The sequence below is a fragment of the Stenella coeruleoalba genome, assembly GCF_951394435.1.
Source record: "Stenella coeruleoalba genome assembly, chromosome: 3".
NCBI lineage: Eukaryota > Metazoa > Chordata > Mammalia > Artiodactyla > Delphinidae > Stenella > Stenella coeruleoalba.
The window spans coordinates 166,787,999-166,802,075 of record NC_137148.1 but is presented as its reverse complement, the minus strand read 5'-3'; the positions used below and the strand labels follow the sequence as shown (position 1 = coordinate 166,802,075).

At 56.9% G+C, this 14,077-nt stretch overlaps 2 protein-coding genes across 10 annotated transcripts in view; one reads left to right on the top strand and one right to left on the bottom strand.

Annotated features, from left to right (window-relative positions):
• DNM2 (dynamin 2) overlaps positions 1 to 9,802 on the top strand; it is a 93,219-nt gene extending 83,417 nt beyond the window's left edge. For 4 of the 9 annotated variants that reach the window (XM_079915531.1, XM_079915528.1, XM_079915530.1 and 1 more), the window contains 5 exons: positions 1,456 to 1,567; positions 2,113 to 2,277; positions 6,167 to 6,399; positions 7,494 to 7,748; positions 8,334 to 9,253. In XM_079915531.1, the coding sequence (XP_079771657.1) occupies positions 1,456 to 1,567; positions 2,113 to 2,277; positions 6,167 to 6,399; positions 7,494 to 7,748; positions 8,334 to 8,403 (835 nt within the window). In that variant the 3' untranslated portion in view covers positions 8,404 to 9,253. Of the gene's footprint in view, positions 1 to 1,455; positions 1,568 to 2,112; positions 2,278 to 6,166; positions 6,400 to 7,493; positions 7,749 to 8,333; positions 9,254 to 9,709 lie in introns of those variants that run through there. The other 5 variants (XM_079915534.1, XM_079915533.1, XM_079915532.1 and 2 more) reach the window with 2 other exon arrangements.
• An 832-nt stretch (positions 9,803 to 10,634) lies between these two features.
• TMED1 (transmembrane p24 trafficking protein 1) lies at positions 10,635 to 13,394 on the bottom strand. Its single transcript, XM_079915637.1, has 4 exons — positions 12,727 to 13,394; positions 11,936 to 12,033; positions 11,613 to 11,796; positions 10,635 to 10,864 (listed from the first exon to the last, which is right to left on the bottom strand). Exons 1-4 carry the CDS (start codon positions 12,907 to 12,909, stop codon positions 10,646 to 10,648), a joined length of 684 nt encoding a protein of 227 aa, XP_079771763.1. The 5' UTR covers positions 12,910 to 13,394; the 3' UTR covers positions 10,635 to 10,645.
• Positions 13,395 to 14,077: the final 683 nt, after the last annotated feature.

Below are 14,077 nucleotides of genomic sequence, written 5' to 3'. Positions count from 1 at the left end.
CAGCGGGCGGTGGCGGGGGGGGGCGGTGAAGATATTACCTAATGTATCATTTAGTGGTGAGTTCGGGAAACCCAGATTGATAGTAGCAGAAACAAGATAGAAGTTGGGGTTTTTTATGTAAATCAAGTCCAGACTTTACCATCTGGTGCAGGTTGGACAACCCCACAGGCATCCAGGCCCAGGCCCTCCTTCTTATTTCTCAGCTCTCCTCCTCTTTGTCCAAGATGGCTGCTCAAACTCCAGCCATCATGATGATGTTCCAGGCAGCAGGAAGGAGGAGGAGCAACAAAGACATGCTCCCTTTCCCTGCTCTCAGCTCCTTCCAGAAGTCTCAGGGCAGCCACTCACTGACTGCTGGTTGGCCTGAGCACTGTTGTGAGGCCATCCGTGCCTAACCTCAGACCCAGATCTCACTCGAAGACTTTGGGACAGCTTGGCCGTCTCAGTCACACCTGCCCTGTGGGACAGGATGGCATGCGTGTAGCATGGATCCTGGCCTATATATGGAGAACACTGCCGATAAACACTGGTTAGTGTCTGTCCGTTGTTCCCCCAGCCTTTTGGCTCTGCACCTTCCGCTCACAGACCCACATTTGCCCAGCAGTTCACAAGCCTTTGCTGGGAGTTTCAGTCCTGCCCTGGCCAGTTCCACCTCCCTCCCAGGAATCGGGGCACATGCTGGACCTTTACTGTCCAAGGCAGCAGCCACTGGCCACATGTGACTGTTTATTTATTTTTATTAATTTTTATTGGAGTTTAGTTGTTTCACAATGTTGTGTTAGTTTCTGCTCTACAGCAGAGTGAATCAGCTATACGTATACATATATTCCCTCTTTTTTGGATTTCCACATGTGACTATTTAAATGTAAATTGATGGAAATAAAATAAAAATTTACATTCACTTTCTCGGCCACGCTGGCCCCATTCCTGACGCTCAGAAAGAAGCCACCTGTGGCTCGTGGCTGCTGCGTCAGGCCAGAACGTTCTTTTGGATGATGCGGCTGTAGCTTCTCTAGAAAACACCTTGACGGGAGCTCCCCAACTGGCGGAGGGTGTCGTGGGTCACTGCCCACTTCTGGAGGGGTCGTTGGCAGCCTTTGGCTCCCCCAGGAGAGCATAAAGGAGGGGATGGGCAGTTCCCAGGGGAAGGAGAGGAGTAGCTGAGCCCACAAACAAAACACTGCAGATGCCGCTAGATGCAGACTCTTGCTGAGCACACGCCCTGCTCTCGGCACGGTTTTGGGTGTTACAGGCACGAATTCACGGTACCTCCATCAGCCCAACGGGGTGCAGGGGCTGCTGCCATCCTGGGGCCTCTGGTCACGAGTGCCCCCGGTCAGGGGTGAATCCTGGTCAGTCAGGCCAACCCCAGGGCCTGAGCTCCAGCTCACTGCACCCACCGGGCCCACGGGCAGGGTCAAGCATGCGCCTTTCCCTCCCTCCCTCTCACCGCAGGAACGTCTACAAGGACCTGCGGCAGATTGAGCTGGCCTGTGACTCCCAGGAGGACGTGGACAGCTGGAAGGCCTCATTCCTCCGAGCCGGGGTCTACCCTGAGAAGGACCAGGTGAGGAGCGCCCTGCCCGGCCGGCACACCTTGGGCTGAGCTGACCCCACCTGGGAGAAGGGCGGCCAGCATCTCACGGGATGGGTCATTTCAGGCTGTGTTTGCCAGCACTCTCTGAGGGCATGTAGCCCATACCCTCTTGAGCAGACAAAGCAGAAAGGGCTGGGGAGGGTTCTGTCATCGGCGCCCAGAAGGTTCTCCAACTAAAGTCAAGGACAGGGACACACGTGGACCAGGATCCTGTCTGCTTTGTTCTCTCTCCTTTTTTCCTGTCCTTGAGGCGGAGTGAACATGGCCCCCAAATTAACATGTTCCAATCCCCAGGTGAGAGGCACTAGCCCATCTTTGGACTGTGGTCACCCCCAGGTCCGGGCAGCTCAGCCCAGGGGCAGGCAGGGCCACGTGGTGCCAACGCGGCCATGAGGGGCCAGCCCCAGAGGGTCAGCTGCGGGTGGGGTAGGGCAAGCAATCCCCAGAGGAGGGGTGCTCCCCACGCTGGACTCAGGCTGCAGTCACCCCTCATGGCCTCCCCTCCCCGCTTGCAGGCAGAAAATGAGGACGGAGCCCAGGAGAACACCTTCTCCATGGACCCGCAGCTGGAGCGGCAGGTGGAGACCATTCGCAACCTGGTGGACTCCTATGTGGCCATCATCAACAAGTCCATCCGTGACCTCATGCCAAAGACCATCATGCACCTCATGATCAACAATGTGAGTGCCTGCCCCTCCAGGTCCCCCTTCCCCCAAGACGGGGCGGCCACAGCCAGATTTGGGCTGATCACAGTCTGTATAAAATCAGAAATGAGAGTGAGGGCTTCCCTGGTGGCGCAGTGGTTGAGAGTCCGCCTGCCGATGCAGGGGACACGGGTTCGTGCCCCGGTCTGGGAAGTTCTCACATGCCGCGGAGCGGCTGGGCCCGTGAGCCATGGCCGCTGAGCCTGCGCGTCCAGAGCCTGTGGTCTGCAACGGGAGAGGCCACAAAAGTGAGAGGTCCACATACCACAAAAAAAAAAAAAATGAGAGTGAGTCTCACCACCTTTTAAACATCACAGTCAGGATCCTCAGCCTCTCTTGGGAAATGAGAAGGTACAGACACATGGGGCTCACACCCCCGTTTAATCGGGTCATTGAAGCTATCACCACGCTTGTGCATTTGCTCTAAAGTTTTCCAGCCTTACAGTAACCCTGGGAGAGGGCCTGCTATCATCCCCATTTTATAGACAGGAAAACAGAGGCCCAGAGAGGTCAAGAAGCCTGACCCAAGTCACTCAGAAGAGTGAGGGGTGGGATTCAAACCCAGGCTGAGTCTGTCCCCAGCTGTGACCTCCTGGTGGCCTGCAGCCCGGCCTGCCTTCATCCCAGGGTGTTACCTGCTACCTCCGGGGCTCCTGAACCTCTCAGGGTATCAGGCTTCTCTTCGGTGAAATGCAGCTGTACTGATGTCTCCTGCTCCAGGCTGCTGGGAGGGTTCAGGCCTTGGGCTCAGCACTAGGCACTCAGAAAGCTATGTAACCCAGGTTCAGTTTATGTTGTGACTGTAAAACCTCTAAATACGACAGAGTCTAAAGCAAAAATCCCATGTCCCTTCCCTTTCACTCCGTTCTTCCCAGTCTCTTCTTCAGTGGTGGTCAGTGTTAAGTTTCATGGGTGTCCTAGTACCTTGTTCACGTATAGATGGGATTTGCTGCAGCTATGAACTTTTAAATTCATGTATGCTTTGACCCAGCAGTTCTCCTTGTAAAAACGGAAGGGAAATTATCTGTCTATCTGTAATATGCCTAGAAATCTGGAAGTTTGTACAAGGACCTAGTGACCAGTTGCTCCCTAGAGGGAGAACTCAGGGGGCCTAAGGAGGCCAGAGTGGACAAAGGAGTTTTCACTGTATCTTTAGGTTATATTTTATTTTCCCTTTTACTCATTTTTCAGAATTTAAATGTTTGACTAGCTAGTGTATTTACGTGGTTCGCAAATGAAAAACTATCCAGCACTGTCATCTTTGTATGTGTTGAAAGTTCGAGAAAATTCATCCATCCATATATGTATTTTTTTCATGTTCTTTTCCATTATAGTTTATTATAGGATATTTAATATAGTTCCCTGCAGTATACAGTAGAACATTGTTGTTTATTTTATATATAGTAGTTTGTGTCTGCTAATCCCAAACTCCTAATTTATCCATCCCTCCACCCTTTCCCCCTTTGGTAACCATAAGTTTGTTTTCTGTGTCTATGAGTCTGTTTCTGTCTTATAAATGAATTCATTTGTATCATATTTTATTGTTTTTTGTTTTTTTTTTGTGGTACGTGGGCCTCTCACTGTTGTGGCCTCTCCCGTTGCGGAGCACAGGCTCCGGACGCGCAGGCTCAGCGGCCATGGCTCACGGGCCCAGCCGCCCTGCGGCATGTGGGATCTTCCCGGACTGGGGCACGAACCCGTGTCCCCTGCATCGGCAGGCGGACTCTCAACCACTGCGCCACCAGGGAAGCCCAGTATCATATTTTAGATTCCACATATAAGTGATATCATATCCATTCTTCTTTATGGCTGAGTAGTGTTCCATTGTATATATGTACCACATTTTCTTTATCCATTCATCTCTCGATGGGCACTTGGGTTCCTTCCATGTCTTGGCTATTGTAAATAGTGCTGCTGTGAACATAGGGGTGCATGTATCTTTTCCAGTTATAGTTTTGTCTGGGCATATGCCCAGGAGTGGGATTGCTGGGTCATATGGTAATTCCATTTTTAGTTTTTTAAGGAACTTCCATACTGTTTTCCATAGTGGCTGCACCAATTTACATTCCCACCCACAGTGTAGGAGGGTTCTTTTTCTCCACACTCTCTCTAGCATTTATTATTTGTAGACGTTTTGATGATGGCCATTCTGACTGGTGTGAGGTATACTTCATTGTAGTCTTAATTTGCACTTCTCTTATAATTAGCGATCAACATCCATTTTTTAAAATTAATTTATTTATTTATTTTTGGCTGCGTTGGGTCTTTGTTGCTGCGTGTGGGCTTTCTCTAGTTGCAGCGAGTGGGGGCTGCTCTTCATTGCGGTGCGCATGCTTCTCATTGCGGTGGCTTCTCTTGTTGCGGAGCACAGGCTCCAGGCACGCGGGCTTCAGTAGTTGTGGCTCGCAGGCTCTAGAATGCAGGCTCAGTAGTCGTGGCACACAGGCTTAGTTGCTCCGCAGCATGTGGGATATTCCTGACAAGGGCTTGAACCCATGTGCCCTGCATTGGCAGGCAGATTCTTAACCACTGCGCCACCAGGGAAGTCCCCGACATCCATTCTTAAAAGGACAATTGTAGAAGGAGACTTCTCTTATGAGATCTCATACATCCATTGAATTGATATTTCAGTCTCAAAACCACTCTTGCCCTTAACGGGGAAGCTCTGGAAGCATCCCCTCCAAAATCAAGAACAAGTTGGCTATTTCCACTTTTATTTAATCTTCTTGTAGGGTGACTAGGCAATGAAGTTAGACAAGAAAAATTATTTATTTATTTATGGCTGTGTTGGGTCTTGGTTACAGTGCACGGGCTTCTCATTGCAGTGGCTTCTCTTCGTTGCAGAGCACGGGCTCTAGGCGTGCGGGCTTCGTTAGTTGTGGCACGCAGTCTCAATAGTTGTGGCTCGCAGACTCTAGAGTGCAGGCTCAGTAATTGTAGTGCAGGAGCCCAGCTGCTCTGCGGCATGTGGGATCTTCCCGGACCAGGGATCAAACCCATGTCCCCTGCATTGGCAGGCGGATTCTTAACCACTGCGCCACCAGGGAAATCCCAAGAAAAATAATTTAAAGCTGTGAACGTCAAAAAGAATAGGAAAAACTGTTTGTATGTAAACATGAACATGTATACTTAGAAACCCCAAGAAAAGTAACTAAGGGATTTCCCTGGTGGCACAGTGGATAAGAATCCGCCTGCCAATGCAGGGGACGTTGGTTCGAGCCTTGGTCCGGGAAGATCCCACATGCTCTGGAGCAACTAAGCCCGTGCATCACAACTTCTGAGCCTGATCTCTAGAGCCCGCGAGCCACAACTACTAGAGCCCGTGCTCCATTAGAGAAGCCACCGCAATGAGAAGCCCACGCACCTCAACAAAGCGTAGCCCCTGCTCGCCACAACTAGGGAAAAGCCCACACACAGTGACGAAGACCCAATGCAGCCAAAAAAAAAAGATATAATGGGAGAAAAGATAGCAATAAAAGAGATAAGATTCAGGAATTCCCTGGCATTCTAGTGGTTAGGACTCCGCATTTTCACTGCCAAGGACCTGGGTTCAATACCTGGTCCAGGGACCAAGATCCCGCAAGCCATGTGGAAGGAAAAAAAGAAAAAAGATAAGATTTTAGGAATAAGTTTCACAAGAATCTGATGAAATGGGTTGGAAGAACACTTGCAAGCACCCCTGAGGGACTCGGGAGACAACTGAGTGGAGAGCTCACCTCCTTGTAAGTATCTCCCACGTTCTGCAGTCAGGTGAAAGACGAAGCCCCGCCCAGCATGCTGGGTGCTCTTCTGGCCCTTCGCAAGGCTGGCTGAGCTCTTGGCTGGTGTGGTGGGAAGCCCTGACCTCTCCAACCCTTGTCCTCAGACGAAGGCCTTCATCCACCATGAGCTGCTGGCGTACCTGTACTCATCGGCGGACCAGAGCAGCCTCATGGAGGAGTCGGCTGACCAGGCCCAGCGGCGGGACGACATGCTGCGCATGTACCACGCGCTCAAGGAGGCGCTCAGCATCATCGGGGACATCAGCACCAGCACAGTGTCCACACCCGTGCCCCCGCCCGTTGATGACACCTGGCTCCAGAGCACCAGCAGCCACAGGTCTGCGAGGCCTGGTCGCCTGCAGGCTGCAGAGGCTGCTGCCTGCGGGATCCCAGCTCCACCCCCTGCCACGCCCCCATGTGTCCATCAGGGCACAACCCACGGGTGGGCGGGGTGCGGGGGCCCCCGACCACCGATGGCTCAGCACCCAGGGCTAGCCACAGTGTGGGACTGCCTCCTCGCCTAGGCCTGAAGGGACTGGAGACAGAGGGTTAAAGGCCTGCCTGTCTCCTGGTGCCTTCCATTGGTTAAGCCCCAAACAGAAGCCAGAGAGGGCAAGGGGCCTGGGCAACCCCGGCCATACGGGTGAGCCTCCTGGGGCATAGAGCATAGCTGAGAATGGCGGGCGGGGGGGAACTGGAGGGACACGTGGAGGGTGTAACCAGCATCCCCCGCCCTGTCCACCCTGGAGCTGAGATGGAAATAAGGCCCTGGCATGGGCAAGTCAGAGCATTGGGCAGGGACATCTAACCAGTGACAGGACAGATAGTGGGAGGAGAGAGGATTGGTCAGGGAAATCTCAGAAGGTGCCAGCCCTCCTGAGCCCTTGGGGAGCCTTGGAGTTCCTCGGGGAGAGGGCACAGCAACCAGCCTGAGGGGCATCAAGTGCTTGGCCCCAGAGGGGAGCCTTGGGCAGGGTGGGGGGGGGCACCTGGGACAGAGGCCTTTGGGCCCTGCAGCCTCTGGAGGCATTTGGACCTGATCTGAAGGGCAGGGCTGGGCTCTGAAAGGATCTTTGGCTATAGAGGGGGGATTAGAGGAGCGGGGGAGGCCCGAATGGGGCCAGTGAGAGGGGAATGCCCACGGGAACGAGGCCAGAGGGAAGCAGGAGCCCTTCGCAGCTGAGGACAGGTGCTGCGCCCTGGCTCAGGTCTTGGGGCTGGACGGAGGGGCCCAGTGTATCTGCGCTGCCCCACACCCAGGACCGGGCAGTCACCTGCATCTGGCTGGGTGGTAGCTGGTGCCAGCCCATGTTACAGAGGAGGCCACCGTGGCCAGCACCCCACGCCCCGCCTCGGGCTTCTGCGGCCACACGGATGCGGCCAGTGCTGCCACCCCCCATCTTCAGCTCACACCCTCTCCTTCCTCCACAGCCCCACTCCGCAGCGCCGGCCTGTGTCCAGCATGCACCCCCCAGGCCGGCCCCCAGCAGTGAGGGGCCCCACCCCGGGGCCCCCCCTGATTCCTGTGCCGGTGGGGGCAGCAGCCTCCTTCTCAGCGCCCCCCATCCCATCCCGGCCCGGACCCCACCCCAGCGTGTTTGCCAACAATGACCCCTTCTCAGCCCCGCCTCAGATCCCATCTCGGCCAGCTCGGATTCCACCCGGCATCCCCCCTGGAGTGCCCAGGTAAGGCTGGACCCCCTCGCTGCCTGCCACCTAGAGCCACCAGCCTGTGCCCTGCAGGGAGCAGAGGAGTCACTGGCATCCCCATTGGGCTGGTGGGGAAACTGAGACTCAGAGAGGCCAAATTCACGGAGTGGTGGAGTCAGGGTGACTCCCAGGCTCTCGGGCCTGTCCTCTTTGTGAGCAAATGGGCCCACCACGTAGCTTGGGTCCCCTCCCACGGGGCCCCTTCCGGTTTTCACCTGTCCCCTTTCTGAGGATACGCACGTCAGTCACTGCGCCCGCCCCAGCCCTGCCTCTCCCCACCCTGCAGGCCAGGGTCTTTCCTCCCTACTTCTCCTGTGAGTAACCTGAGGTCCAGGGCGGGCGGGGGACTTGCCCAGGGTCACAGAGTAAGGGAGTAATGGCAGGGGTACTGATGTCCAGGCTTGGCACACTCCTTTCCAGCACCCGAGCAGCCTTTAGAGGAGCAGCCAGCTTCGGGCAGCAGCCTGGGGCAGCGGTGGTGGGGCCTGGGTCCTCCTCCTTGCCCTGCTTCCGGCCTCACTGCCCTCTCCCCTTCCCCGTCTATCTCTATTCTCTTTGCAGCAGAAGACCCCCTGCTGCGCCCAGCCGGCCTACCATTATCCGCCCAGCCGAGCCATCCCTGCTCGACTAGGCTGCGGGCAGCATGTTCTCGGGGGTCCTCGAGCAGGACCCTCGGTGCAGGAGCTTCGGTGGTCCGGGCCCATCCACCGCCACCCCTGGCCTTCCAGTCCCCACGCGGGACCAGGCTCCCTGCAGGCAGCCCCTGACTCTTCCCTAACCCTGGCCCCAGTCAGGGGCTGGCCTGGCCCCCATCCCCAGCTGGACACAGCACTGAATGGAGGGGCCCTGGAGCCCCAGGATGAGGGGAGCCGGGGTGTTGCACTTTGGGGGATGGGGTCTCAGGTAGCAGAGGAGGCAGCTGCGTCCTGAGTGCCATCTTGAATGAGGGGTCCAGGCTGGGGTGGCGGTGCTCACCCAGGGGCTTCTCTGGCCAGGAAAGCCTGAGTAGGCCAGGCTTTCTAGAAACGGCACCGAGGGTGTCCATACCCCCAGTCCTTGCTGGGGCACAAGGAGTGTGTCTGCTTCTCAGCAGTGGGAGCTCCCAGCGGCGAGCCAGGCCCAGTGGGCCCAGCGCTACCCGCCCGCCCAAGTTGTACATATTCCTTCCTTGGCCGTATTAACTGCACGGCCCAGCCTCGGCTGCCGGAGGTGCCTTTCCCAGGTCCGGAACACTCGGCCCGGCCAACCTCGCTCTCTCCTCCCTGGGCCATCTCCTCCTCCTGGGTCCCCGGGGCAGCCTGGGCTCAGGGCTGAGTGGGTGGGGAAGCTTCGGGGGCCTCTGGGCTCCCACTCAGGCCTCCCCCACGGGTCGGGCCCAGGTGGCCTCTCTGTGAGCAGACCTTCTCGCTCGCTCGGTTTGACCACTGTAAGTGCCTGCACTCTGTATCCTATTAATAAACTAAAATAAAGGGAAGACGCTTCTGGTGGCTGCTGTGTGGGCCTTTTGTGTTGACCTTCAGGCTGAGGACGGGGGCTGCTGGCCTTCCCCCTTCCCCCTGCACCCCCAACGGCACTGCTCTTGGGGAGAGGGTTCACTTCTGGAGGGGAGAGCTTTTACTTGCCTTAACACTTCAGGAGTAGGAGCAGACATTCACACAGCCACACACACAGGCCTGGCTGTCCCCCCACCTGCACCCCAGACGGCACTGGTTACAGAGGCCAGGACGGGGGCCTGCGGCAGGCGTTGCAGTTACTGAGGGGAGAGGGCCTCCTGGCCCTGCGCCCCAGACTGTGCCGCAGTCAGGCCCCCTCCCCACCCGCAGTCTCCTGAGGACTTTCCCCAGAGGCCCCCTTCGCCCTCTTCGGGGCACAGGCCTTCCAGCCCAGCCGGGGACACAGTTAAGCTTTGCTTTTTCTGATTTTTCTCTTGTGCCCAGGCGACCACCTCCATCGGCTCCTGCCCGACCTTTCTTCTGAGCTTCGTGGGAGACCCCTCCCGCCTGCCTGGCTGCCCCCTTGGGGGCAGGTCTGTCCCGGCTGGTGTCCCTGAGCCCCAATCACCAGGCTCTGTGATTTTTCTGACCATAATTTATTGACTCTGGTGCCCAGGCCAGACTGCCCTTTGTTCCATGAGGCTCCTGTGCGGGCCTTGGCCGAGGCCACCCCTCAGCCCTGTCTGGGGCCCCTGCAGGGACAGCGGGAGGGGCAGGTGGTCTTGGAGGCCCCGCTCCTGGAGTTCTGTTACCAGACCTCACACCCAGCCTGCCCCCAGCTGGGCCGAGGGGCCGGGCCCCTTCCTGTCAATAAAGTGACTGTTCTCGCAAGAACACTGCGGCCACGTCTCCTTCCCGGCCCCTAGCACGAGCAGGCCACCCCTAGCAGTAGCACAGCCCTCAGGCGGAGCCACAAGGAGAAGAAGGGAGGCATGGCATCCCACAGCAAGCCCCTTCCTACCGGGACCTGGCTTGGAGGGCCAGTGGGGAGGGAAGGGGGAGTTTGCTTCCTGGGCCCCGTCCGTACCGCGTAGGGCTGGCGCAGGCTGGAAGGCTCCGGCTAAGGCACGTTTTACAGTAGGGGACAGAGGCAGGGCCAGAAAACGCAAGGGTTGCATTCGAACGCTGCAGTGCCCCCCCATGCACAATTTCCGGGTGCTAAGCCACCCCTCCTGGAGCGTCCATGTCTGCAAGCCAGCTGGTATTCCCTACCCAGCCCCTGAAGGGAGGAGATGCAGGGGGACCCACACCTCAGGCCCGAACTGCACAACCTCCCCTCCCGTAGAAAACTAAGCTGGGGAAGGGACCCCACCCCCGACTAAGTCTCACACGCATGCGCCTTGCTGCTCTTCCTTTCGCCTGTTCTTCCACGGCAGTGGGCTACGTAGGCACGGGCCGCTTGTCTTGAAAGAAGCGCTTGAGCGTGCAGACTTGCAGCACAGCCACGAGCAGCAACACAGCCACGTTCACAGCAGACCAGAAGTTGACCCGCTCCAGGTTGCCCTCTTGCAGGTTGCGGTCACGTGCCTCAAAGGCCCGCAGCAGAGTCAGCATTTGGATGCTGCGCTCAAGCCGGATCCTCATGGTCTCGATGGACTCCTATGGCACAGAAGGAGAAGGAGGTCAAGGTTTTGTCCTGCAGAACGGGGTGAGAGTTCATGTTTGGGGGGAGAGGGAGAGGCAGCTGAGAGCACAGACTCAGTGGCCAGGCTGCCTGAGTCTAAATCCCTCTGCCACTCAATGGCTGTGTGACCATAAGCAAGTAAATAACCTCTCTGGGCCTCAGTTTCCTCCTCAGAATTAAACCTCAGAGTTGCCATGAGAATTGAAGGCCTAATTTTGTTTTTGGCCATACCGCATGGCTTGCGGGACCTCGGTTCCCCAACCAGGGATCAAACCCCGGCCCCTGGCAGTGGAAGCTTGGAGTCCTAACCACTGGACTGCCAGGGAAATTCCTGAGTGCCTAATTAAGTATAGAGAACATATTAGTGGTTAATAAATAGCAGTAGGTGAAGCCAGACTGCTTGGGTTCAGATATTGGCTCTGTCAGTTGCTGGCTGTGTGGCCTTAGAAGAGTTACTTAGCCCTCTTGTGCATCAGTTTCCCCAACTGTAAAATGGGGGATAATTAGAGCACACTCCCTACATATAAGGTGGTTATGGAGATTTAATAAGTTATTTAAGCCCTTAGAACAAGGTTTACACCTAGAAATGTTCTGTTACTAGGTTGGGGGCACCAGTATGTAGGAAAGGCAGGGTCAGGCCAAGGCGGACCCCAGTCAAGGTGAGAGGGTAGGGTCCAATGCCAGAGATCTGGGAGGAGTGGCCCCAGCTTGGCCTGGGCGCACCTTGATGTCCTCCATCTTGACATCCAGCATCTCCTCGGGCTCCACAGCCTCTGCCCAACCCTCCACCTCCTCATCATCCTGCAGGCTGTCAAAGATGAGTTCAAAGAACACCAGCTTCTCTGAGATGGTGCTGAAGGAGTTGTCAAAGCACAGCTTGTAATCCCCGGCCTCCGTGGGCTCCACCCTGGGCAGACAGACACACAGACATGACCCTGAGTGGCCGGCCAGCCAGACTTTTCAAGGCAGGCAGGGTGGTAACCCGAGGCCGCTGGTGAGGGGCAGGGCTGTAACTGAACCTGGGCAGCCAGCAGGACTTAACTCACGTGTGCACACCGTCTGCCTTGCGGGACTCACTGACCAGCAGCACTCCCTGAGGGCTCTCCAGAGTGAAATCCACGTCCAGCCCAGCACCTCCGATCACCTGGGGGGCAGGTAAGAGCGGGTGGAGGGCTAGGGGTAGGCCAAGGGCACCTGCCAGAGAAGGCCAGGGCTCGGCCGACCCGCACAGACCCGTACCGACCACCACCAGGGGCCTACCTGAGCTCCGACACCTACACCTGCAAGCCAGTCCCGCCCCTCTCCCGTGCCTCTGGCCGCGCCCCTTGCCTTGGCTCCGCCCCCATTGATTTGATGGCCTCAGGACCGGCTCTTTTATCTGGTCACGCCCCCCCTAGAGACCACGTCCCGGCTTGGCCACACCCCAAATGAGATGACGGAGCCCAGCCTTCTTCTCTTAGCCCAACCCCCGAGAAATTCTCAGGTTGGCCACGCCCTTTCTTGTACAGCATTCTGGTCTCGCCTTGCAACTCCCGCAATCGACCAAACCCTTTTGGCCACGCCCACCCTTGAGGGTCCTGCCTTCTGAAGGGCTCCCTCGTTCTCCCGATGGCCCCTCCTCTCCGCTGCCCCACTCTAGCCCCGCCTTCTTCCATTCCCATCTCTTCCGCTCCCACGCGCTGTCCCCGCCCCCTCCGCTTAGCTCTCCCTGGCTCCGCCCCCGCGCTCCTACGCACGGGCTCCTCCTCCTTCCCTCTTCAATGCATGCATTGCTTGGTCTGTATGGCCACGCCCTCTCTCCCTGGCTCCGCTCGCTCTACGGCCCGGGACACTCTACCTGGTACTCAATCTCAAGGCTTGCATTGGCCGGCGCGGACTGATAGAAACATTGCTTCCGCCCCGCAGGCAGTAGGAACGTGAACTCGCCGTCCTGGATCGGCGGGGGCCCTGCCCCTCCCACCCCCACTGGCGGCAATAGTAGCCACAGGGCCAAGGCTAAGGCCGCGCCGGCCGCCATCATCCGGGTCACCCTCTGGTCTGCTAATAGGTCGCGGTTCCTTTAAAGAGTTAGCCCTGCCCCCTCTGCTACTCGGCGGGACTCATTGGCAGCCGCTTCTGCCCGTTGTCCGAAGCCCGCGGAGCCAGGAGTGAAGGACCCCCTGAGAGCATAGCTGCCCGAATGAATGACTGATGCGCCTGAAAACACTCGACTTTCTACAGACGTTTTCTTTGCAAAGTCTCCACTTCTAGTCTCAAATGCTGGTGGGGGGGGCAAAAGTACAAAAGTAAGACACGATGGTACATTCTTCTCAGGCAAAAGTTAAGACAACTGTAGTGGAGGTGGCCGGGTCTTTCCTGCGGTTTTCCCAGAGTACCCCGCGCGCGACGAGGATTGTGCGATCCAGCCTGGGTGTAGCGGATCGGAAATAGAGATAGGGCATGGCCCTGCACGCGACCCGTAGGGCTCGTCTAGAAAGGGTCAGCTAGGGTGGGCGGAGACCCTTTTATGTTAACGTGGGGGGCGACTCGTGCCAGGTCTGTGAGTTTGGTCCCGGGTCGGATGCCTAACCACTCATTCCTTGGCGCCTTAGAACCGTCACTTTATCAGTTTCCTCGTTTGTGAATTAGAGGTGATGAGAATTGAGATGAGACCTGGTCTATAGTGAGCGCCCCGCATTTCTTGCATATAGTTAGCACGGCGGCTTGGCCCCGCCCTGCACCCCAATGGCCTCAAACTCGAGGGCTAGAAGGTAAACAGTGATTGAAGTGGCCCAGGGTAAGAAGAATAACAGCCGAGGTGCTTAGCGTCAGAAGAGAAGAGAGGAGAAGAGACTGTGGGTTTGGGAGGCAGGTTGCCTAGTTCAAAGCACGCCTCACGCTTTACTTGAGGCATCACTCTGCTGAGCCTCACTTTTCACATCCATAAAAGGGGTGTGGGGACTTCCCTGGTGGCTCAGTGGTTAAGACTCGGCGCTCCCAGTGCAGGGGGCCCGGGTTCCATCCCTGGTCAGGGAACTAGATCCCACGTGCATGCTGCAACTAAGAGTTTGCGTGCCGCAACTAAGGAGCCCACCTGCCGCAACTAAGACCTGGCGCAACCAAATACATATTTAAAGAAAAGGCGGGGGCGGGTGATACTAGTCCTCCTTCACTGGGCTGTTGTGAAGATTAAGTGAGATGCTTGTTTA

Excerpts from the sequence above, each read along its gene's own strand:
- TMED1 (XM_079915637.1), bottom strand. The coding sequence starts at position 12,909 with ATGATGGCGGCCGGCGCGGCCTTAGCCTTGGCCCTGTGGCTACTATTG. Across the intron at positions 12,034-12,726 it reads GCCTTGAGATTGAGTACCAG|GTGATCGGAGGTGCTGGGCT; the intron begins GTAGAGTGTCCC and ends CCTGCCCCCCAG. Across the intron at positions 11,797-11,935 it reads AAGGCAGACGGTGTGCACAC|GGTGGAGCCCACGGAGGCCG; the intron begins GTGAGTTAAGTC and ends CTGTCTGCCCAG.